The 24,905-nt window shown below is 42.3% G+C and overlaps 1 protein-coding gene and 1 long non-coding RNA gene across 2 annotated transcripts in view; one reads left to right on the top strand and one right to left on the bottom strand.

The window, feature by feature from the left end:
- The window catches only part of LOC137378530 (transcription factor-like 5 protein), a 43,750-nt gene extending 27,522 nt beyond the window's left edge, over positions 1-16,228 (bottom strand). The window contains exons 1-3 of the mRNA XM_068048873.1: positions 15,193-16,228; positions 13,388-13,571; positions 5,312-5,480 (exon numbers count right to left, since the gene is read on the bottom strand). Of these exons, the coding sequence (XP_067904974.1) occupies positions 5,312-5,480; positions 13,388-13,571; positions 15,193-15,938 (1,099 nt within the window). The 5' untranslated portion in view covers positions 15,939-16,228. The remainder of the gene's footprint in view (positions 1-5,311; positions 5,481-13,387; positions 13,572-15,192) is intronic.
- A 988-nt stretch (positions 16,229-17,216) lies between these two features.
- On the top strand, positions 17,217-24,743 carry LOC137378529 (uncharacterized). Its single transcript, XR_010976624.1, has 3 exons — positions 17,217-17,300; positions 20,866-20,986; positions 23,353-24,743. It is a non-coding gene; the product is annotated as an uncharacterized lncRNA (long non-coding RNA).
- The last annotated feature ends 162 nt before the right edge of the window (positions 24,744-24,905 follow it).

The following is a 24,905-nucleotide window of genomic DNA, read 5'->3' as shown; positions in this document are numbered from 1 at the left end:
TGAAACCATTGTCGATTGTTGTAAAAACCAATCTGGTTCGCTAATGTCCTTTAGGGAAGGAAATCTGCTGTCCTTACCTGGTCTGGCCTACATGTGACTCCAGACCCACAGCAATGTGGTTAACTCTTACAGGCCCTCTGAAATGGCTTAGCAAGCAACTCAGTTGTACCTAACCGCTACAAAGTCAATAAAAAGAAATGAAACCGGTCGGACCACCCGGCATCGACCTAGGCACCGGAAATGACAACGGCAAACCCAGCCCTGTCGACCCTGCAAAGTCCTCCTTACTAACATCTGGGGGCTTGTGCCAAAGCTGGGAGAGCTGTCCCACAGACTAGTCAAGCAACAGCCTGACATAGTTATACTCACGGAATCATACCTTCTGGACAATGTCCCAGACACTGCCATCACTATCCCCGGGTATGTCCTGTCCCACCGGCAGGACAGACCCACCAGAGGTGGTGGCACAGTGGTATACAGTAGGGAGGGAGTTGCCCTGGGAGTCCTCAACATCGACTCCGGACCCCATGAAGTCTCATGGCATCAGGTCAAACATGGGCAAGGTAACCTCCTACTGATTACCACCTACCGCACTCTCTCAGCTGATGACTCAGTACTCCTCCATGTTGAACACCACTTGAAGGAAGCACTTAGGGTGGCAAGGGCACAAAATGTACTCTGGTAGGGACTTCAATGTCCATCACCAAGAGTGGCTCGGTAGCACCGCGACTGACCGAGCTGGCTAAATCCTAAAGGACAGAGCTGCTGGACTGGGTCTGCGGCAGGTGGTGGGGGAACCAACATGAGGGAAAAACATAATTGATCTCGTCCTCACCGATCTGCCTGCCGCAGATGCTTCTGTCCATGCTTGTATTGGTAGGAGTGACCACCGCACAGTCCTTGTGGAGGCGAAGTCCCGCCTTCACATTGAGGATACCGTCCATCGTGTTGTGTGGCACTATCACCCTGCTAAATGGGTTAGATTTCGAACAGATCTAGCAATGCAAAACTGGGCATCCATGAGGCGCTGTGGGCCATCAGCAGCAGCAGAATTGTACTCAACTACAGTCTGTAACCTCATGGCCCAGCATATCCTCCACTCTACCATTACCATCAAGCCAGGAGACCAACCCTGGTTCAATGAAGAGTGCAGGAGGGCAAGCCAGGAGCAGCACCAGACATACCTCAAAATGAGGTGTCAACCTGGTGAAGCTACAACACAGGACTATCTGCGTACCAAACTGCGTAAGCAGCATGCGATAGACAGAGCTAAGCGATCCCATAATCAACGGATCAGATCTAAGCTCTACAGTCCTCCCACATCCAGCCGTGAATGGTGGTGGATAATTAAACAACTAACTGGAGGAGGTGGCTCCACAAATATCCCCATCCTCAATGATGGGGGAGCCCAGCACATCACTGCGAAAGATAAGGCTGAAGCATTTGCAACAATCTTCAGCCAGAAGTGCCGGGTTAATGATCCATCTCGGCCTCCTCCTGAAGTCCCCAGCATCACAGTTGCCAGACTTCAGCCAATTCGATTCACTCCGCGTGATATCAAGAGACGACTGCAAAAGCCATGGGCCCTGACAATATTCCGGCAATAGTACTGAAGACCTGTGTTCCAGAACTTGCCGTGCCCCTAGCCAAGCTGTTCCAGTACAGCTACAACACTGGCATCTACCCGGCAATGTGGAAAATTGCCCAGGTATGTCCTGTACACAAAAAGCAGGACAAGTCCAACCTGGCCAATTATCGCCCATCAGCCTACTCTCTATCATCGGTAAAGTAATGGAAGGCGTCATCAACAGTGCCATCAAGCAGCACTTGCTTAGCAATAACCTGCTCAGTGACGCTCAGTTTGGTTTCCGCCAGGGCCACTCAACAGCTGACCTCATTACAGCCTTGGTTCAAACATGGACAAATGAGCTGAACTCAAGAGGTGAGGTGAGAGTGACTGCCCTTGACATCAAGGCAGCATTTGACCGAGTATGGCATCAAGGAGCCCTAGCAAAACTGAGGTCAATGGGAATCAGGGGGAAAACCCTCCGCTGGTTGGAGTCATACCTAGCACAAAAGAAGATGGTTGTGGTTGTTGGAGGTCAATCATCTGAGCACCAGGACATCACTGCAGGGGTTCCTCAGGGTAGTGTCATAGGCCCAACCATCTTCAGCTGCTTCATCAATGACCTTCCTTCAATCATAAGGTCAGAAGTGGGGATGTTCGTTGATGATTGCACAATGTTCAGCAGCATTCGTGACTCCTCAGATACTGAAGCAGTCCATGTAGAAATGCAGCAAGACCTGGACAATATCCAGGCTTGGGCCGATAAGTGGCAAATAACATTCGCGCCACACAAGTGCCAGGCAATGACCATCTCCAACAAGAGAGAATCTAACCATCTCCCCTTGACATTCAATGGTATTACCATCACTGAATCCCCCACTATCAACATCCTAGGGGCTACCATTGACCAGAAACTGAACTGTAGTAGCCATATAAATACCGTAGCTGCAAGAGCAGGTCAGAGGCTAGGAATCCTGAAGCGAGTAATGCATCTCCTGACTCCCCAAAGCCTGTCCACCATGTACAAGGCACAAGTCAGGAGTTTGATGGAATACTCTCCACTTGCCTGGATGGGTGCAGCTCCAACAACGCTCCAGAAGCTCGACACCATCCAGGACAAAGCAGCCTGCTTGATTGGCACCCCATCTACAAACATTCACTCCCTCCACCACCAATGCACAGTGGCAGCAGTGTGTACCATCTACAAGATGCACTGCAGCAATGCAGCAAGGCTCCTTAGACAGCACCTTCCAAACCCGCGACCTCTACCAACTAGAAGGACAAGGGCAGCAAATACATGGGAACACCACCACCTGCAAGTTCCCCTCCAAGTCACACACCATCCTGACTTGGAACTATATCGCCGTTATTTCACTGTCGCTGGGTCAAAATCCTGGAACTCCCTTCTGAACAACATTATGGGTGTACCTACTCCACATGGACTGCAGCAGTTCAAGAAGGCAGCTCACCACCACCTTCTCAAGGGCAATAAGGGATGGGCAATAAATGCTGACCTGGCCACTGACACCCACATCCCATGAATGAATTTTAAAAAAGCCAATAATTGCGCAAAGATGGTCAGAAGATTGGACAGAATATAAAAAACGGCAAAGAATGACTAAAAGATTGATAAGGAAGGTAAAATTAGAGTATGAGAGAAAGCTGGTCCAATAGAAAATGATTTTGGGGAATTAATAATGGATAATAAAGAGATGGCAGATGAATTGAACAGATATTTTGCATCGGTCTTCACTATTGAGGATACAGGTAACATCCCAGTTTTAGCAGTAAATCAGGAAATGGAACGGAACTCAAGAAAATTACAATCACCAGGGAAGTGCTACTGAACAAATTATTGGAGCTGCGGGCTGACAAGTCCCTGAATCCCGATGGACTTCATCCTGGGGTGTTAAAAGAAGTGGCGAGTACGATAGTTGATGCGTTGGTTTTAATTTTCCAAAATTCCCTCGATTTCGGGAAGGTTCCGTTAGATTGGAAAATAGCGAATGTAACTCCTTTATTCAAATAGGGAGGGAAACAGAAAGCAGGAAACTACAGGCCAGTTATCTTAATACCTGGGAAATGTTAGAAGCTATTATTAAAGATGGTATAGCAGGGCATTAAGAAAACTTCAAGGTAATCAGGCAGAGTCAACATGGTTTTGTGAAAGGAAATCATGTTTAACCAATTTATTGGAGTTCTTTGAGGGAGTTACATGTGCTGTGGATTAAGGGGAACTGATGGGTGTATTGTACTTAGATTTCCAGAAGGCGCCACATCAAAGGTTATTGCAAAAAATAAAATCTCATGGTGTAGGGGGTAACATATTGGCATGGATAGAAGATTGGCTAGCTAACAGGAAACAGAGTAGGCATAAATGGGTCATTTCCTGGTTGACAAGAAGTAACGAGTGGTGTGCCACAGGGATCAGTGCTGGGGCCTCAACTTTTTACAATTTATATAAATGACTTAGATGAAGGGACCGAAGGTATGGTTGCTAAATTTGCTAATGACACAAAGATAGGTAGAAAAGTAACGTGTGAAGAGGACATAAGGGGGCTACTAGGTTAAGTGAGTGGACAAAGACCTGGCAAATGGAGTATAATGTGGGAAAGTGGGAAATTGTCCATTTTGGCAGGAAGAATAAAAAAGCATATTATCTATATGGTGAGAGATTGCAGAGCTCTGAGATGCAGAGGGAGCAGGGTGTCCTAGTGCATGAATCACAAAAGGTTAGTATGCAGGTACAGCACATAATTAGGAAAGCTAATACAATGTTATAGTGTATTGCGAGGGGAATTGAATACAAAAGTAGGAAGGTTATGCTTCAGTTATACAGGGAATTGGTGAGCCCACATCTGGAGTACTGTGTACAGTACTGGTCTCCTTATTTGAGGAAGGATGTAAATGCGTTGGAGGCAGTACAGTGAAGGTTTACTCGACTAATAACTGGAATGGGCGGGCTGTCTTACAAGGAAAGATTGGACAGGCTTGGCTTGTATCCGTTGGAACTTAGAAGAGTAAGAGGCAACTTGATTGAAACATATAAGATCCTGAGGGGTCTTGACAGGGTGAATGTGGAAAGGATGTTTCCCCTTGTGGGAGAATCTAGAACTAGGGGTCACTGTTTAAAAATAAGGCGTTGCCATTTAAGACAGAGATGAGGAGAAATGTTTTCTCTCAGAGGTTCGTGAGTCTTCGGAATTCTCTTCTTCAAAAGGCAGTGGAAGCAGAATATTTGAATATTTTTAAGGCAGAGGTAGATAGATTCATGATAAGCTGATCAGCAAAGGTGTGGAAGGTTATCAGGGGTAGGTGGAAATGCGGAGTAATCAGTTCAGCCATGAACTTATTGAATGGCGGAGCAGGCTCGAAGGGCCGAGTGACCTACTCCTGCTCCTAATTCGTATGCTCGTATGTATGTAAACACCTTCCAGCAACAGGAATCAGATTTTTCTTTTCTGGCCCGAGAGCCAAATAAAATGCTGCTTCAACCGGGATGAGCTAACTCAGTACAAAGTAGGGATTGAACCTGGAAGCTTCTTCTTCTATATGATTCAGCTTCAGACAGTATTAAATTACCAGCTGAGCCATCAAGGAACTCAACAGGAAATAGTTGTTTTTCCTTAACATTTACCACCAATAAAATGAAAATGTTGCAGCAAAATTCAGCACATTCTCATGGATATCATTCATGCCTAATTATAACTATAACTGCAAAATGTCAATAAATAATATCTTTACCTTCTACTTTAATCCAGACTTGCTCAGGTAAAGGCTTGTTTCTGTTGCAGTTACTCAGTGCCTGTCTGGCAGATTGGAGTTCCTGCTGGAAACATAAAGAGAATGCTCTTGGCAGGGCAAGCTCCTGAGGGCTAGCAGACTCTAGCATATGTGCCTGATTTCCAGTACCCTATTAAAGCCAATTAGAGGAACCAGTTAAATGTCTCCACATTAAACCAATAGTCAGTAACATATTACCAACTGCATAGCTTACTGTGCACCATAACACATGGTTAATGTATCTGAAGATTATAACACTATCGGAATTCAAATAGTGCTTATTTTTCAAATTTTAAATGTCTGAATTTCTAAGACTATATATAACATTACAAAATGAACAGATAGCGACTGATCTATAATGTTGTAGTAAATTTTCTGTGTTGTTATCCATGATCAATTGATGGATAGTGTTTTTTTTTAACAAAATGGTGGAGGAATTGGGAGAATTCAGATAGGTGCTGCAGTCACCTAGTGGCTAGAACAAGAAACTACATGATGATAGTTATAATCAAATTCAAAGGGAAATGCTGACATAGCAATTTATAATGGTAAATGCTGACACTAAGGCATGACCAAAATCAAGAAAGACTTGTGGAAATCTGATCAGACAGGAACCGGACAAGCTAATATTTCAGGCGAAATTAGTCATCAGGATTGTTCATTGCTGTGATTTATACTTTGCAATCCATAACTGATAATTATTCTGGTACATGGTTATTCTATGAACCCATGACATAAAGAGAAATACATAATTTATAAGAAAAATAAGTACAATAGTTTAATAATGTCATGTGTTATTTTAGATTAAATCAAACTGATTAATGCAATCGAGAAAAAGTCTCGCCGATGTTTTGTCAATGGCTTGTGTTAATTTTTTCTGTTTTTATCATTCTCTTTCCCATTGACTTGTTTAATTTCCTATGGAAGTCAAACATAGGTTCACAGTCAATTAGATGAACTAGGCACAAGCATCCTTGGTTTTCAGAACTGAGCCACATTTCAAGATTTTTATTAACTGACAGCACAGTGATTAGCACCACAGCCTCACAGCCTCACAGCTCCAGCGACCCGGGTTCGGTTCTGGGTACTGCCTGTGCGGAGTTTGCAAGTTCTCCCTGTGACCGCATGGGTTTCCTCCCACAGCCAAAGACTTGCAGTTTGATAGGTAAATTGCCCTTAGTGTAGGTAGGTGGTAGGAGAATTGTGGGGATGTGGTAGGGAATATGGAATTAATGTCAGATTAGTATAAATGGGTGGTTGATGATCGGCACAGTCTCGGCGTGCCGAAGGGCCTGTTTCAGTGCTGTATCTCTCTATGTCTAATTTGGTCTGGAAGGGATTTTAGGATTTGATTAGCACCTTTACGAATTAGGAGCAGATGTAGGTCATTTGGACCCTCAAGTCCCAGATCGACAGAATTGTGCAGTTTTATAATAACAGACCAGTTTGAGACATTATCAATACATTCCAGAGAAGACTGCAGCTGTAATTTTGGATGGTTTCCATTCAGAGTTGTGAGCAGGGATCTTCACTAAATAGACTGTGAAGCAGTTGCCATAACTCTCACACCCAGGGAGGAGGAAGGTGGAGGTTTCTGATTCAAGGTGGTGGCCTTCATTGTCAGCTCAATGAGTCAACTCCCAACAGAAAGTTCAGGGAGATTAATAGGTTCAGCTTTTGTCTTCTTCGCTGTGTGAAGATGATTATAATCAATGATACACAGAGTTCTTGTTTTCTAAGGATACCAGCCAGCACCAAGATTTCTGACTTGTAAAATGAGTTAGGCCTGAAACAAAGGACAACGTTTGTGCACCTTATTCCCCATATTACGAGGAGCAATGAGAACCGTGATTGAATTTCATTGAGAACTGTATTCTGTTGATTCACATACTGAAAGCAATTCATTGGTTCATTATTGTCCTTCTCTCATGAAAATGTTTTTCAGTCCCCATTCCAAAGGTATATGTGCAAGATTGCAGGACAGAAAATAAGCAGTCTTACTGTTATGGGCCCCAGGACTTGCTATTATCAATTAGATATTGGGTAGTAAAAGATTACACCGGATCATATGGAATGTGAGGGCTGCTTCTTGGACTGACCAGTGATGTTGAATTTAAGAAAACAGTACATGATTCCAAAGAAGGAGATGCTAGGAAGGGTGGTCAAAAGCTTCGTCTTGATGGACCGAATGGCCTCCTTCTGTGCTGTAACCATTCTAGTGGGTTTTAAAGAAGATCTTGAAGCTGAATAGAGGGTAGAGAGGCAAGGATTTAGACAGCAAATGTGGGGCCGAGGTGACAAAGTGCATAGCCAACAATGCTGTGCAAGAAGGCAGAGGGTTGCACAACAGACCAATCAGAGGAATGGAGAGCTGGGGGGGGGGGTGGGGGAAGCGCATTGTGGTTAGGTCTGGAGAAGTTAGAGATAGGGAGGGGCAAGGCCATGAAGGAATTTAAAATGTGGATGACAAATTTAAAATTTGAAGCATCAGCAGCCAATGAAGTTAAGCAAAGAAAGGATTGGATCGGTAAGTAGGACTTGGTTGGGATATGGGAAGCCGAGTTCTGGATGAGCCTAAATTTGCAGAAGATGTAGGATGAGAGGTCAACCAGGAGAGAAATTGAGAGAAGGTGACAAAGGCATGGATGAGGATTTTGGCAACATATGGGTTGAGCTGGGACAGAGGCAGGCATTGCTACTGAGACATACGTCGGCAATCTTTGGGATAGAAAGGATGAGGTCAGAAGTTTCACAGTCTGGTTCAGCCTGAAACAGTGGTCAGATGTGGTGTGGCTTACAGATCTCAACAGCATCACTGTACCAGAGGATATATCTAATGCAGGACCCCAAACTTGTAATAATATGTCTACTAATGGTTTTGAGAACTATATCATTTTAATATGTTTAGTATGTTTTAAGTATTATCTTCAGCTAACCTGAGGAAGAAAGCAAAATGGCAGCCTAAAGCAGTTTCAAAAAATTGCTTTAACAATTTGATTCATTTTGTAGCAGTTGGCATTTCCTAATCAATAGCTCTAAAACAAAATTTGAACCATTTATTAGTTAGGTGTACATAGGTTGTTGATTCATGAATGGTAATGGGAGATGTTCCTCCTGGTCAGATAATTGAAGAAATCGGTAGGTAACGACATCAAGTGGTAATTAAAGTCAATTCGGAAAGTGCAGTAACTTCTTATACTAACAAAGAACAGTACAGCACAGGAACAGGCCATTCGGCCCTCCAAGCCTGCGCCGATCTTGATGCCTGCCTAAACTAAAACCTTCTGCACTTCCGGGGACCGTATCCCTCTATTCCCATCCTATTCATGTATTTGTCAAGATGCCTCTTAAACGTCGCTATCGTACCTGCTTCCACCACCTCCCCCGGCAACAAGTTCCAGGCACTCACCACCCTCTGTGTAAAGAACTTGCCTCGCACATCCCCTCTAAACTTTGCCCCTCTCACCTTAAACCTATGTCCCCTAGTAACTGACTCTTCTACCCTGGGAAAAAGCTTCTGACTATCCACTCTGTCCATGCCGCTTATAACTTTGTAAACCTCTATCATGTCGCCCCTCCACCTCTGTCGTTCCAGTGAAAACAATGCCCTCCAGACCAGGCAACATCCTGGTAAACATCTTCTGTACCCTCTCCAAAGCCTCCACGTCCTTCTGGTAGTGTGACGACCAGAATTGCACACAATATTCTAAGTGTGGCCTAACTAAAGTTTTGTACAGCTGCAGCATGACTTGCCAATTTTTATACTCTATGCCCCGACCGATGAAGGCAAGCATGCCGTATGCCTTCTTGACTACCTTATCCACCTTCGATGCCACTTTCAGTGACCTGTGGACCTGTACGCCCAGATCTCTCTGCCTGTCAATACTCCTAAGGGTTCTGCCATTTACTGTATACTTCCCACCTGCATTAGACCTTCCAAAATGCATTACCTCACATTTGTCTGGATTAAACTCCATCTGCCATTTCTCCGTCCAAGTCTCCAACCAATCTATATCCTGCTGTATCCTCTGACAATCCTCATCACTGTCCGTAACTCCACCAACCTTTGCGTCGTCCGCAAACTTACTAATCAGACCAGCTACATTTTCCTCCAAATCATTTATATATACTACAAACAGCAAAGGTCCCAGCACTGATCCCTGCAGAACACCACTAGTCACATCCCTCCATTCAGAAAAGCACCCTTCCACTGCTACCCTCTGTCTTCTATGACCGAGCCAGTTCTGTATCCATCTTGCCAGCTCACCTCTGATCCCGTGAGACTTCACCTTTTGTACCAGTCTGCCATGAGGGACCTTGTCAAAGGCTTTACTAAAGTCCATATAGATAACATCCACTGCCCTTCCTTCATCAATCATCTTCGTCACTTCCTCAAAAAACTCAATCAAATTAGTAAGACACGACCTCCCCTTCACAAAACCGTGCTGCCTCTTGCTAATAAGTCCATTTGTTTCCAAATGGGAGAAAATCCTGTCCCGAAGAATCCTCTCTAATAATTTCCCTACCATTGACGTAAGGCTCACTGGCCTTGACGTAAGGCTCATCGGCCTACCTACTCCTCTGAATTCCAAATAGTTTCATTCCAATTATCTGATAATTCCATTTTTTAGCACTACATAAACACTCTTTGCTGTATCATTTACATTACTTAATTCAAATTATTATAGTTCCATTTTTTGAGATCAAAAACTGACACTGAATTATCAGGATCAGATTGTTGGGTCCTGAAGTTCTGCAGAGTTTCCTCCTGCTTAAACCCTGGGGAGAATCCTCAGGCTTATGCCAGGTCTCTACAGTTTCACTGCAAGTTCTGCTACAGTACCAGCAGACTAGGAGAACCTCTGCCAAATTTCAGGGCTCATGTGTATATGTGTGACACTCTGCACTGGTACAGACAAAAAACATGATTGTTAATTTATCACTATTGGATTTCCTATGGCATTGCATGTGCTATGTTGTTGAATATGTTCTCTTTCTTACCTGCCTCTATTATTTTTGTGTTGCTGTTTCTCTCTGTCTCTCCTCTTCTGCTCGTCTATTTCTATCTTCTTTTCAGCATCTTTTTCTTTAACGCTTCTCTCTATTCTCTTTTGATTCTTTCTGTCTTTCTTGTTTCCCTTCAGAGGTGAACTGTGTAGTGGGGAAAGGAACCACTGAAGGCTGTGGGGAAAATGTGGCTGCCAGCCCTTCAGCAGGTCCCTTCTCATCACTTCAGCTTATCACTCATGTGTTTCCCTATCCTATTTTCATGATATTTTATCCCTTTGCCTTCCTCCTACACCCAATCTTCCTACTACCCCCTAATTTCTATAGCTATTGTGACTTCCACCCCATGCTACCCCTACCTTCCTCTTTGAAATACCCACTCAAGTTGTTTATCCTTCCTCCCTCTGCTATCACCCACATCACTCAACTCTTTATCCATTCCCATTTGTTCAAGAACAAATGGCAAAAGACCAACAATCCCCTTCACTTCAACCTGTTTCATACCTCCATTACCTTTCCTTCTCTTCCCTTTTACCAGCTGTGATCAAAATTCATCTTACCTGTGTCTTTAAAGAACACTTAGGATGAGGAAAGAAACTTTGCCTGACTCTCTCTATCTTATAGTGCCCATGGTTATAATATTTACATTTTAACTATCAATGAAACACAAGTTGATAATTACAGGATTTCTGTTTGTTTCAAATTTCTTAATGTTTTACAAATTAGTTCAAATTTGAAGCAAGGCAATCCATCTCTCACCTTTCATTGTATTCTGATCACTGAAGTTTATAGAACCCAAACCAAAAGCTAAAACAGTTATGTAATCAGTAGTCTGTCATTTTATTTCTCTCTCACACAACCTCTCTCTTGTTTAGAAGAAAAACTACCTGAATATAGCTTTTGAAATTTGGCCTCAAGCTTTTCCTTAACTAATTTAGAAATATAGAGCAGGAACTCTAGAAACTTAAGAAAATATTCCAGCAGTTCAGCTTATTAAAGGTACTGATGCAACTTGGGAAGTTGGGTGGACTGCACAATCTGTACTTAGCCTACGTTAAAACTCTGGCAAAGATATCAAGCTCAAGAACAGGCTTTTGGAAAAGGCTGGAGTATTTAGAAAAAAAACTTTAATTAAGGTATTAAAAGACATAATGCACAATTCAATAGGTAAATTTTAATGGTGTTATTGTGAAATATGAAATTTTAAATTTTGTTTTAAACCTTATTTTATACATTAGAAATGTGTTACTGAGAAATAAAATGGTGCTTTAAATATTTTCTAGAAAGTATCTGCAGTGACTTGTGAGGAAAAAGTAATATAGCACCATGTTGTGGTGTGACAGGGAGCTTTAATAGGTTAGTAATAAAATTTAAGATCGAAACTCATATTATAGCATTTCTTATGGAAATCAGATGGAGGCATAAAAGGTAAATGACCATTTCCAACAAGAGAGAATCTAACCATCTCCCCTTGACAGACAACAACATTACCATCGCTGAATCCCCCACCATCAACATCCTGGGGGTTACCATTGACCAGAAACTTAAGTGGACCAGCCACATAAATACTGTGGCTACAAGCACAGGACAGAGGCTGAGAATTCTGCAGCAAGTAACTCACCTCCCGACTCCCCAAAGCCTGTCTATAAGGCACAAGTCAGAAGTGTGATGGAACACTCTCCACTTGCCTGGATGAGTGCAGCTCCAACACCACTTCGGAAGCTCGACACCATCCAGGACAAAGCAGCCTGCTTGATCGGCACCCCCAGCCATCAACTTAAACATTCACTCCCTCCACCACCAGCGCACAGTGGCAGCAGTGTGTATCTATAAGATGCACTGCAGCAACTCGCCAAGGCTCCTTCAACAAGTACATTCCACACCCACAACCTCTACCACCTAGAAGGACAAGGGCAGCAGACACTTGGGAACACCAGCACCTGCAAGTTTCCCTTCAAGTCATACAGCATCCTGACTTGAAATTATATTACCGTTCCTTCACTGTCACTGGGTCAAAATCCTGGATCTCCCTCCCGAATAGCAATGTGGGTGGACCTACACCACATTGACTGCAGCTGTTCGAGAAGGCAGCTCATCACCATCTTCTCAAGGGCATTTAGGGATGGATCATAAATGTTGGTCTTGGCAGCGACGCTCACATCCCAGGAACGAATAAAAAGAAAAGTGGGCATAATAATATGGGGATCGCCATGGCCAATGTTTACATTGCAGTTCTCAATGGAGTGTGCAAACAATGCAAGAATTTTAATATATATGAATAAATTAAAGGGAAAGGTAACTATATGGAAATTAAGTAACAGTATGTGGGGCAAGCAAAATGGTCTGATATCAGACAGGTAATGCCCATTTCGAGGCATCTTCTTCACAGCAAAGAGATTCATGTTTACAGATTCATTACAGACTATTCTGAACCAACTGTTTATATATATTTGGCCTAAATTTCTAATGAGTGTTCATGTAGAACAAATTTTACCACATATATATATATAAGAAATACCACTGTTTGCAACAAAGCCTGACTCGGGTATAAAATTAAAACCCGAGCCGGGCCTGACCCAAATGCAGCCAACCTGAACCCAACCCGAGCCCTTTAATTTTTTTTCGTGCGCGACCCAACCCGGATCTGCTTCATCTGTTCCGGCAGCAGGCTATTCCTGCAGCTGGAGTTGTGGGGAATCATGGGTAAGCCTGATCCCGTGACTTCCCGGAAGTAGTGTCCAGCCTCACCCGACCTGAGCCGGAATGCTGGACGGGGAATTTCGACCTGACCCGACCCGAACCCTACACATGTAGTCGGGTCTTGTTGGGTTCGGGTAGCTAGGCTTGATCTTGCGATAAGACGCTTTGCACTGCCCACTCAAGAATTGATAAAAATAATTACTCTGATACTCCAAAAGCAGGATTGCAATGGAGAATCCCATATTTAATAATTTATGTGAATGGAACTGACTTCCACTGAAATAATGTGGAGAATTTTATCTTACCTATATAATTAGGCAACTTTCTTACCTGAGTTAGACTAGAGCTAGTACTGCCAGTTGGTGTACATGTATTCGGTGTGTACAAAGGGTATGCAAACTGCAGAGCAGAAGGAGCCCCAGTCTTGCTCTTGACTAAAGTAGTACATTTGCTTTGCTGTGGATGGAGAGGTATCCCCATCAGCTCTGAAGGATGCCGGATCAAAGCAACCAAACTACAGAACAACGAAGGGAAAACAGATCATAAATACATCTGCATATTTTAATAGTGTAACTGTCTGTATTGCCTCTGTAAGCACAAGTAACCTTATGCCTTTGGTTCAAAAGATTAAAACAAAATCTTTGCCCAAAATTTCTCTCAATTTTAAATCGGTAAATTTTTTCATGTATTAACTAACCAGAAGGACATTGTTTAGTTTAGTTTAGAGATACAGCACTGAAACAGGCCCTTCGGCCCACAGAGTCTGTGCCGACCATCAACCACCTATTTATATACTAATCCTACACTAATTCCATATTCTTACCACATCCCCACCTGTCCTTATATTTCCCTACCACCTACCTATACCAGGGACAATTTATAATGGCCAATTTACCTATCAACCCACAAGTCTTTGGCATGTGGGAGGAAACCGGAGCACCCGGAGGAAACCCACGCAGACACAGGGAGAACTTGCAAACTCCACACAGGCAGTACCCAGAATTGAACCCGGGTCGCTGGAGCTGAGAGGCTGCGGTGCTAACCACTGCGCCACTGTGCCGCCCCTATTGTCTTCAATAGACCAGTCTAAAACACGTTAATGTGATATGAAAAAATATTCATTAGATGTGTGTAATAGTCATAATGTTTATGATAAGTAAAAGCTAGACTACAAATGTAGCATTCCACCAACTTGATTAAAGCTAGATGAAAATGGTGTACAAGTATTTGTGGACAGTCTTGGAACATAGCTGATCTTGATTCTGCACTTATGACTCAAAGTATTTTTCTTAAAACAAGATCTTATACACAGGAAACAAAGGCTAAGGGCAGAATTCTTTTACAAAGGGTAATTTATACTTGAAAATACTATCTCATTTTTGCAAATATCTAACCATATAATTAGTATTTAACTAGATTAAGATGCTCTACAGTTATTGGCTACAAATATAAACTTAATATACAACAAAATTGAAAAAAATGCCTTCAGCAGTTCTCTTAAAAAACTTTGCTTTAGGTAGCAAATATACACCGTGTACTTGGGTATTTAAATTTATACTGAATCAGCTGTTTAGATTTTATCAAGTTTCAAAAGGAAATGGATACATTGGGTTCTGCTGGAGCTAGGTACATTTTATATATGAGGACATTTAATTGGCAGTACATTTATTTGAATGGATCTAAACCATTTAAGTTGACAAATTGTACAAATGTGACATTACACCCTGGTCTGTGCATGCTTTGTCCAATAAAAGTGTTGAAAAATCTAAGCACTTCATTCTGAAGAAGTCTTACTTGTAAAGGCTTGGTAAGGGTATGGAGTTCTGCAAAGGCAGAAAATACCCAATGGAATAAAGCAATGAGGTTTATTGTTATGGCAGGCTAAAATTTATTGTGCCCCTGCTTGACATGGTACCATACCAGTCAGAGAGCTATATAGTAGAAAACAATTTTATGAAGACTGCCTATTTCCAATAATAAGTCAATATTAATTCTAATTCATCAGACTTAACCCTGTAATGAGACCAAATCAATAGGAGTTTGTTATGGACAGCTTTTGCTGTATATAATTCTTAACTATTCTCTGAATTCCATGTAGATTGAATATCTCTATGTTGACTAGTTGAGAAACACACTTGTTAAACGTAACTCCAGAATCCTGTAGCTCCTGTCGGTCCTGGTTTTCATTTTGGACTGCATTAAATCTGTCTTCAAGACGAACTCTGGGTCCTGTTTTACATCTCGACTCTTGTAATGTCGTTGAGTTATCCCCTGAATTCTTCTCCTTGTCTGAATTACCCGTTGTGTCCCTATTTTTCAGGGTTAATCCATTAGGTCGGGTGGTTTCTGCAGAAGAATTTTGTGAGAATTTCTCCACATTTTGCAAACTATTACTGTTGTTAACTGGTAATGGAGGGTCATTCAAAAGCATCATTTTTAACTCTTGGAAATCAATGTGCCCTAAACATTGACTGTTACCCACATAATGAGAATCTGAGGCTGGGTTCGTAGTACTGGTGACTGGGTACAGACTCTGGTTGGCAGAGCTAGCTGTCGAGTAAGGAACTTGGTTAACAGAGCTGGTTGTTGGAAATGGAGCCTGGTTGGTAGAATTGGAAGCCTGGTACAAAGCAGGATTCAGACGAGTTTCCAGTTCACTCTCCCCTGACTGAGACTCCATGTGTGAGTAAAGGATGTGCTGTAATTGGGTGTATTCAACCTCACTCATGTCCACGAGGCTAAGATCAGAGTTAGTGAAGTTCAGTCCTGGCTCTGTAAAAGGGCACTCGGAGGTACAAGTGGTTGGGGTTGGCTCTGCAGACCTGGAATCATGAGATGGGGAATGGGGCGGCTCTGGTGTGGCCTCAGAAGAAAGCATCATCCAGTTAGAAGTAAAAGAAGTAATCTCCTCACGGCTACAATAATTTCGGGTGGCAAAAAATAAAAGGTGTCCTACACTTTGGCAATACTACCTTTACCCATCTAAGCTAAGAGATATTCTCCTCACAATTTAAACCAAAATGTCACTGAGAGGGAAAAAGAACTTTAAAAACTCACATGCTATCCACTTTCCTTGACGTTTTAAACCTGTGTTCTGAAACACAAGCTTTAAAATCACATAAAAAACACAATCCTAAGGGTAAGTCTCTCTCCTTCAAAGACTATGGTGAACTCACACTCACACAATCGTCGTGTAACAACACCTCCACTGGTGACCAAACTGAGATCGCAATCCCTACTCGAGTTCTTAACTTCAAGACACCTTTAATTTAAAAAAATATATATTTCTTCCAAACAGAGGAAAGGGTGAGTGGGGATCCAAATGATCCACGAGCTGGATGGGAATAAACCCCCACAGCACGAGTTCACACCCGGATAACCGCGAGCTGGTTAAAAAACAAAACCATTTCACAATCCCCTCCCCCCACCCCCGCCTGCCTCTACATCAATACAATATTTAGAAGCTTATCACCATTGGGGAAAACAACAACAGCCAAGCTAACAATACTATTGGGGTTGTTTTAACACACGCCCTCTTTTCCCCCCTTTTTCCACGCGCCTAAAACCTCCTCCCCCTCCCGCAAACCGCGAGCTACCGATCCGCGGCACCGCGCGCGCTCCGCCCCTCCCCCTCACGCTGTTTGAAAAGGCGCCCAACCGCCAGCTCGCGGGCTGAGTGCTGGCCAGCTCCTGGCTCCGCCCCTTCGTCCCCACCTACTCCTGGTTCCGCCCCTTCCCCTCGCCTCACTCTGGCTCCACCCCCTTCGTCGCACCTACTCCTGACTCCGCACCCCTCGTCCCCACCTACCCCTCCCCGGGCTCCCAACCCTCTCCCTCGCTCCGCCCCCTTTGTCCTCCTCCCCCCCCTCCTCCCGCGCTCCACCCCTTCCCCGCTCCCTCACCCCTGCTCCTGACTCCGCCCCCTTCGTCCCCACCTACCCCCCCCGGCTCCGCCCCCTTTGTCCCCCCCCACCTACCCCCTGGCTCCACCCTTTACCCGCTCCCTCACCCCGGCTCCGCCCCCTTAGTCCCCACCAACTCCTGGCTCCGCCCCTTCCCTCTCTCCCCTCACCCTGGCCCCGCCCCTTTCGTCTCCATACCCTGGCTCGGCCCCGCCCCCTGACGCATGCGTGAAGCCTGCCTGACGCTCGAGCGCTGAGGCTGTTATGGTGAGGCGGTTTGTGTCGGATTGGTACAGTCCATAATTAAACAGGCCATATATATATAGATAGATATATATGAGGTAAAAATATCCGTATATCGGGTAAGGACACAGAAAAAGGCTGTGTTGTGTGAAACTGAGTTCATTGTGCAGCTGGACTCACCCGTGTTGCTCCTAGTGGGTTTTCGTTGCCGGTTTTCTGGCTCCTTTAAAATGGCGCGGGATGGAATCGGCTCCAGTCCGCCTCGGTGTTTAAGGACAAGGCAAAAGGGCGACACGAGTGTGCCTGAGGGATTTAATCAAGTGTGTATCGATATATTGGAGATGGAGGGTTTGGCTGACTTGAACGATAGTGGTGTTGTCAGTAGCGACCGGTGCAATTCTGCTATTGACAAGCCGACAATAACGCTAGCGGTACTTCGATATAAACCAACACTAATAGGAACAGGAGAAGGCCATTTAGTTTCTCGAGCCTGTTCTGCCATTCAATGAGATCATGTGGCCTAACTCCATATACCCACAGTTGCCCCATATTCCATAATGTTTTTGGTTAACAAAAATACTGTTAATTGGTCTAGGATCAATTGCTGTTTATAGAAAAAAGTTCCAAACTTCAACCACCCTTTGTCAGTGCAAGTGTTTCCTAAATTCATTCATGAAAGGTTTGGCTCTAATGTTTAGACTATGCCCCCTAGCCCTGGACTCCTGAGCCAGCAGAAATAATTTCTATCTATCCTACCAGTTCCCCTTAACCTGAAATGCAGCTGTTGCTTAGATAGAAGGACAACCTAACCACAAGTTGTCAATTGTCATTCTGATATATAGTGGGATTATAGAGCACTCAATACAACTCAAGATTTTGGTGTTTTCTGTAGGTACCATTAGTTTTCTGGTCTCTCACCCCAAGAGGATTTTCTTTATGTTTTGGGTGTTAGTGTTAGCTGGAGCTAAGCTTTGCTCTTGTGCCATAACCGCAACCACACATTCTCTAGCGATGCTCATTGGATATTGATCAAGAACTTGGGCTTCTTTGGAGTTACTGATAGGCTTTCTGGTGCCAACAGTCTTGATTTGGATGTGGTGTTAGAGTTAAGAGTTTAGAATGAAAGATGTGGGATTTCTATTTGAGATCCAAGGAGCTAGTGAGCTCAAGAATGTCTGAGGGTGAAGGTGTTAAAAGGTAAGGAGTGTTGATCAGATTGGCCAAAGATACAAGTGGTATGAATGCTTTATATAATTCGTCTGAAATCCTTTTTTTCTATTTTAGCATAAGTGTTAACCCATTTCCCATCAATGGTGATAGAGACCCAGATTTAAAGATTAGCCATTTAACGGAGAGCAATTGAGATTGTGTGCACTGAGGATTGTAATCTGTCAAAAGAATGAATGTGGAATCATCATAAAAAGAATAAATAGGGTTGGATGTTGAGTCAAAAGGGTTCATTCCCACAAAGGAGAGAGTGGGAGAGCTCTGGAGAACCACTGAGTTACTGGGAGGAACAGCCATCAATGACAACAGGTGGTATATTTTGAAAGGAAACTAGATAACAGTAAACATAGTAAAAATAAAATGTAGGTAACAGCAATAAATATGCAGTGAATCATTAGGAAATTGATTGCATATTAGAAATTAAAAATCTGAAAAATATACAAAAGTTACAATACAACGCTTGCATAAATGGAAAACAGAATTCCTGATTTGTAAAATGTTTAGGAACTTCTCATGTAAATGAGGAGGAAATGAGTGTTTCTGGTCTCTTATTTCTATTTGCTGCTGCAATATCCATGCAGAGGCCACACAGCAGACTGGAATATCTGGGGTCTTAACAGCAAGCCAATGATAGTCCTGAAGGTCAGGGATCATTTTTGTACCTTTTAAATTGAGGGTGATTCTGCTCCTGCAACCGAAGGCCCAAAGACTGGCTTCTTTCTTCCATCTCAGTTTCTTAGCACAAACCCTTGAAGGGGTGGCCTTTTGCCTGAAATTATCATCTTCGTGTTAAATCGCTGATCCCTTCTCCTGAGACTGGGATCACTGGTTCTTGACTCCGCCAGCCAGAAGGCTACAGATCGGGTGCTGGAAGGTGGGATTAGATTGGGTGGCTAGTTTTTTTCGGTCGCTGTAGACACGATGGGTTGCATAGCCTCCTTCTGTGCTGTAATTTTTCTATGGTTCTAAACAGCTTCTTAGCATCTACCCAATCAAGCTCTTTAAGAATTTTATACGTTTTTAAATGAGATCACCTCTCACTTTCCTAAAGTCTAGGCAATATAGGACCATTCTACTCAATTTTTTGTCGTAAGACAACCCTCTCATCCCAGAAAGCAATCTAGTGACCCTTTGATGCACTCCCTTTAAGGCAAGTATATTCTTCCTTTGGTAAGGAGACAGAAATTGTAAACCGTACTCCAGGTGTGGTCTCAACAAAACCCTATTGTAACAAATTGTAACAAAAACAGTAAATACTGTAAGTATCAGGTTAGGCAGCAGCTGTGGAGAGAAAAACAGTTAATGTTTCAGGTCTGTTCTTTCATCGGAACTGGCAAAAGTTAGAAATGTAATGGGTTTTAAGCAAATGTAAGAGGGGAGGGGGAGAAGAATAAAAAGGAAGGTCTGTGATAGGGTGGAGGGCAGGACAGATTAAATGACAAAAGGTTTCATGGTACAAAGCCAAAGGGAGTGGTAACAGGACAAGTACGAAACAAAAGATGTGTCTGAATAAGATCATTAACCTCTACCCCAATTTTTTTTTTTGCTGGTTTTTCCCCCACTTCTCGCCGCCCCCCCCCCCCCAATCTCTATGTTTGGATGTTTGCTATACTGCCATTTACACCTCATCCAGACAGATCTTTTGTTTCTTTACTCGTCCCATTACCACTCCCCTTTTGTCATTTATCCTCTCCTGCCCTCCACCCTATCACAGACCTTCCCTTTTGTTGTACTTTCCTTCTCCCCTCTTTCCCTTGCTCAAAACTTATTACATTTCTAACTTTTTCCAGTTCTGATGAAAGGTCACATACTTGTAATGTTAATGCTTGTTTTTCTCTCCACGGATGCTGCCTGATTGCTGTGTAGTTCCATAATCTGTAGTATTTTGCTTTTGTCCTGTAGAATTGTATGAGTTTGCTACCCTTATACTCCAATCCCCTTGCAATGAAGCCTAACATACCATTTGCCTTCATAATTGCTTGCTGTACTGTTATGTCTGTGGATGGGACAAAAAATGACCAGGAAATCAACCCCAATACTTGTTCTGTATGGATGCCTTAGTCATAATACTATTTAAAATATTTGAGATTGTTTGTTTCTATAGTTTCAGGTCCAATTTGTAACCAGAGAACACGGCTGATTTATTTTAAATCAGAAGTTAATGTTTGTATTGATTTTATATTTATTTCACTGTTCACTATAAATTAAATGATTTCACCATTTCAACATACTATTCTCAATTACACTTAATCAGCAGCTTCCAAGTTAGAATCATATTGTGGCCCTATCACAGTAACCTGTCGTTTCTCTTCATAGATACCAACTGATCTGTCCATTTCCAGCATTTTTTTGTTTCAGATCTCCAGAATTTGCATTTTTCTGCTTTTTATTTCTTCTTGTATTTGTTAAACACATCTTTCATATCACTTTTCACAGAAAAGGTTTCAGATGTTTTCTGATCAGGAGCAAAAAGAAGTTCAACAAGCTGTATGATTGGCAAGGGACTGTGAGCAAAAACGAAACTCTTCAATTCTTGCTGCAGATGATTTTTAAAGAGGTAAATGTCCTAATCTGCAAAGATAAAAAGATTTAAAAATAAATTGCCAAATGCAACAGTACAGAATAGAAAATCACATACAGATGTCAAAGATACTATATTTTCACATATCCCTAATAACTTTGGTAATCAGAAATCTGTCAATCTCTGATTTAAAATTAACAATTGACTCAGCATCAACTGCTGTTTATGGAAGAGAGTTTCAAACTTCTACCACCATTTGTGCATCAAACTGTTTCCTAACTTCACTCCTGAAAGGCATGACTCTAATGTTTAGACTACGTCCCTAGTCCTAGATTCCCCAACCAGCAAAAATTGTTTCTATCTCTTTACCATATCAGTTCCCCTTAATATCTTAGATCAAATCACCCTTTAATCTTCTAAATTCCAGGAGTACAGCCCTAGTTGGTGTAATCTCCTCTTGTAATTTAACCCTTGGAGTCCAGATGTAAATCTACCCTGCACTCCCTCCAAGGCCAGCATATCCTTTCGAAAGTATGGTGCCCAGAACTGCTCACAGTACTCCAGGTGTGGTCTAACCAGGGCTTTGTATCGCTGTAGCATGACTTCTAGCCCTAATATGAGTCCTCTGGCGAGAGAGGCCAGTATTCCATTAGTCTTTTTGATTATTTTCTGGACCTGTCCATGACATTTTAATGATCAATGTACATGGATCCCTATGTTTCTTTGGATTGCTGCTGTTTCTAGCTTTTTGCCATTTCGGAAATACTCTGATCTATCTTTTTTTTAATGTTCAAAGCGAATGACCTCACACATGCCTATATTGAAATCCATTTCCCAGTTTTGCCAATCCACTTTATTATTGCTTTGTAATTTTATGCTTCTATATACTCTGCTTACAGTGCTGTCTATGTTTGTGTCTTTGGCAAATTTGGATATGTGCCTTTCTATCCTATCACCTAAGTCATTAATAAATACAGGGAATAGTTAAGGCCCCAACATAGATCTTTCTGCAGCACAACTAATCCTATCCTGTCAATTAGAGTACCTCCTATTATTCAGTCAGTCTCTTGGTGCTCGGTTAATTTCCTAACCAGGTCACCAATTTGCCCTCAATTCTATGAGCTTTATCTTTGGCTAACAGTCTCTTATGAGGGATTTAATTGGATGCCTTGATAAAGTTTTATTGAGGCATTCAATTATGTTACCTCCCAGTTCCATTATTACCAGGTGTGACTGTTTGTTTTTTTAAACTAAGGCCACTACTGGCACCTTTATCCGGTCATTCAGCATTTCCCTGGTTCTCAGTGAACTATTGAAAATATTTATCAGGGCATCAGCAACAATTTCAGCCATTTCCTTCAGTACCTAGAATAAATTAACTCTTTTCCCACCTGAGTTTCTCTGACTTGGCCTGAACCGTTTCCATGTGTAAGCAACCCATTTGCGCTTTACTTTTGCCTATTGTAAAAAGGGCAGAATACTTAAACAAAAACTCTTCAATTTTTCTGCTATGCCTTTGTTGGCCTCTAATTCTGCCTGAGACACCATGCAAAGGTCCTAATTGTTCTCTAACTGACTCCTGCCATAAGTACAAAAAAGTGCTTTTTCATTATTTTGGCTGAATTGAACTATCCCCTCTCAATTCATTTTAACTAGCCTAACATTTTAGTTAACACATTGCTCTTAATACCATTTTTTCAATGTCAGAAAGACTATTCATTTTTATTTGATCCTTGAGCATAAGTTATCCAAGTCATCATGTTCCAGAACTTTGTTTTTATTTCAAATTTCCAGCATCTGGAATATTTTGCTTTTATTATCCTGTTCTCTCCCTCTTAGCAATTTATAAGGCTCACATCTTTGTGTAAGTGTCTCAATTACTTTCATTGTTAAAAAGAGTAGCTGCCCTCCATATTAAGACAGCATTCAACCAAGTATGGCACCAAAGAGTCCTAGTCCTAGCTGTGAATTTAGAGATAATCTTCCAGTGACAACAGCTTGCATTTATATAGTGCCTTTAATTTAGTAAAGCATTCCAAGGCACTTCACAGGAGCTTTAAACAAAACTTGACAATGAGTTACATAAGGAGACATTAGAGAGGTGACCAAAAGCTTGGTCAAGTAGTAGTTTGAAGGAGTGTCTTAAAGGAGGAGAGGTAGAGATGGAGTGTTTTTTGGAGGGTATTCCAGAGCTTTGGGCTTTGGCAGTAGAAGTCATGGCTGCCAGTGACGGAGTGATTACAATCGGATGAGGAGTGCAGATATTGGTGAGTTGTAAGGCTAGAAGAAGTTAGAGGCAGAACGGTGAGGCCAAGGAGGGATTTCAGGTTATGTTGCAACAGTATTGTATACTGAATTACAATGAGGCTAAGACCGTCTTCCCTTTAAACTCTTGATACAAGGTGTGGCGTACTAACACTTAAAAGCCTGAATTACATCACTGGTAACACCAGACTGGCACAGAGGAAGATGGTTAATAGAGGCCAATCATCCCAGAGCATCGCTGCAGGAGTTATTCAGGAAAATATTGGCACAACCATCTTCAGCTGATCATCATTGCCCTTCAGTTCATTGTAAAATCGGGAGTGGGGCTGGTTGCAGACTATTCTGCAGCACTCCGCTCCATTCATAATCTTCTGACTAATGAAGCAGTCCACGTAACCCTACAGTAGGTATTGGACAACATCCAGGCTTAGGCTGATGAGGAACAGTGAATGTTTGCACCATACAAGTTCCAAGCAATTACCAGCTTGGACTAGATAAAGCCCAGCCTCTGCCCCGCCAAGTCCGCCATATCAACATTTTGGAGTCACCTTTGACTAGAAACTTAACTGGACTAGCCATATCAACAGCATGACTACACAAACAAGGCAAAGGCTGGGAAATCTGCAATGGATGACTTTCTGACTGCTCAAACCCTCTTCAGCATTCCCAAGGTTCAAGTCAAGAGTGCGATGGAATATCCCCCACTCATCTGGATGAGTGCATTGGCAACAAGAAACTTAGGATAGAGAAATTTGATTGATCAGTGCCGTTGCCCATGGACTTGGTATTCTGCCCTTCACCACAAGGCACTATGGCTATACATGTGTGATTTAACTGGATACACTGCAGAAAGTGATGAAGGTTACATCAAAAGCATCTTTCTCTCCTGCGGCCTGATCTACTGCGAAGAAAAGGAGTCACAAATTGAGAATATCATCTCCAAGTCACGTATTATCCTGACTTATATTGCCATTCATAGTTACTGGATACTTCAAAGAGAAACCCTATTACCAATTTCTCAAGACAGTTGGAGATGGGCAATAAATATAATTTTGCTCGCATCACTTAAGTGCTAAGACCAAATATTTTTTAAAATCTCATCCAATTTCCTTTTTAATCTCCAGTAGGTCTCTTCATTTCATGAAACTGAGCCTTTTCAAAATGTGGCACCAGCATAGCATTAATTTAAACTAGCTAGTTCCCCATATTTTAAATATTGTAATGGAGTGAACCCCCACGAAGATGCTCTTTCACATCTAGGTCTGTCAATTCTGACCCATTTATTGATGCAAGTACTTGCATCAATAAATGCTTCTTAGGGACCTCCCATCTACTGTGGCTCACTAGTTTCTCACTAGTTCCCCTTCAAGGGGGATAATTGAAATCTCTCATCACCATTACTTTTCCTACGTTGGCCACTTTATTGATTTAATTTTTAAAAACTGCAGCACCAAGATTTGCATACATATAACATTTCAAAAACATGAGGTTATTTCTGATGTAATTGATGTGTGCACATTTAATAAATTCCCTCCAAGAAATCATCTGATCCAGCAACTTGTCTCGGCAATGTAGGTATCAATAGACAATATTTTATATTACTTGCCACTACAAAATAACTTTTAAAAATGCAAGGAATGGAAGTGACATGTTTAATATTGCAGCCTCGCAAAAAAAATACATATGAAAA

This window comes from Heterodontus francisci, chromosome 16, assembly GCF_036365525.1.
Source record: "Heterodontus francisci isolate sHetFra1 chromosome 16, sHetFra1.hap1, whole genome shotgun sequence".
In the NCBI taxonomy this organism is placed as follows: domain Eukaryota; kingdom Metazoa; phylum Chordata; class Chondrichthyes; order Heterodontiformes; family Heterodontidae; genus Heterodontus; species Heterodontus francisci.
The sequence above is the reverse complement of the archived record's forward strand: the minus strand, read 5'-3'. Positions and strand labels throughout refer to the sequence as shown.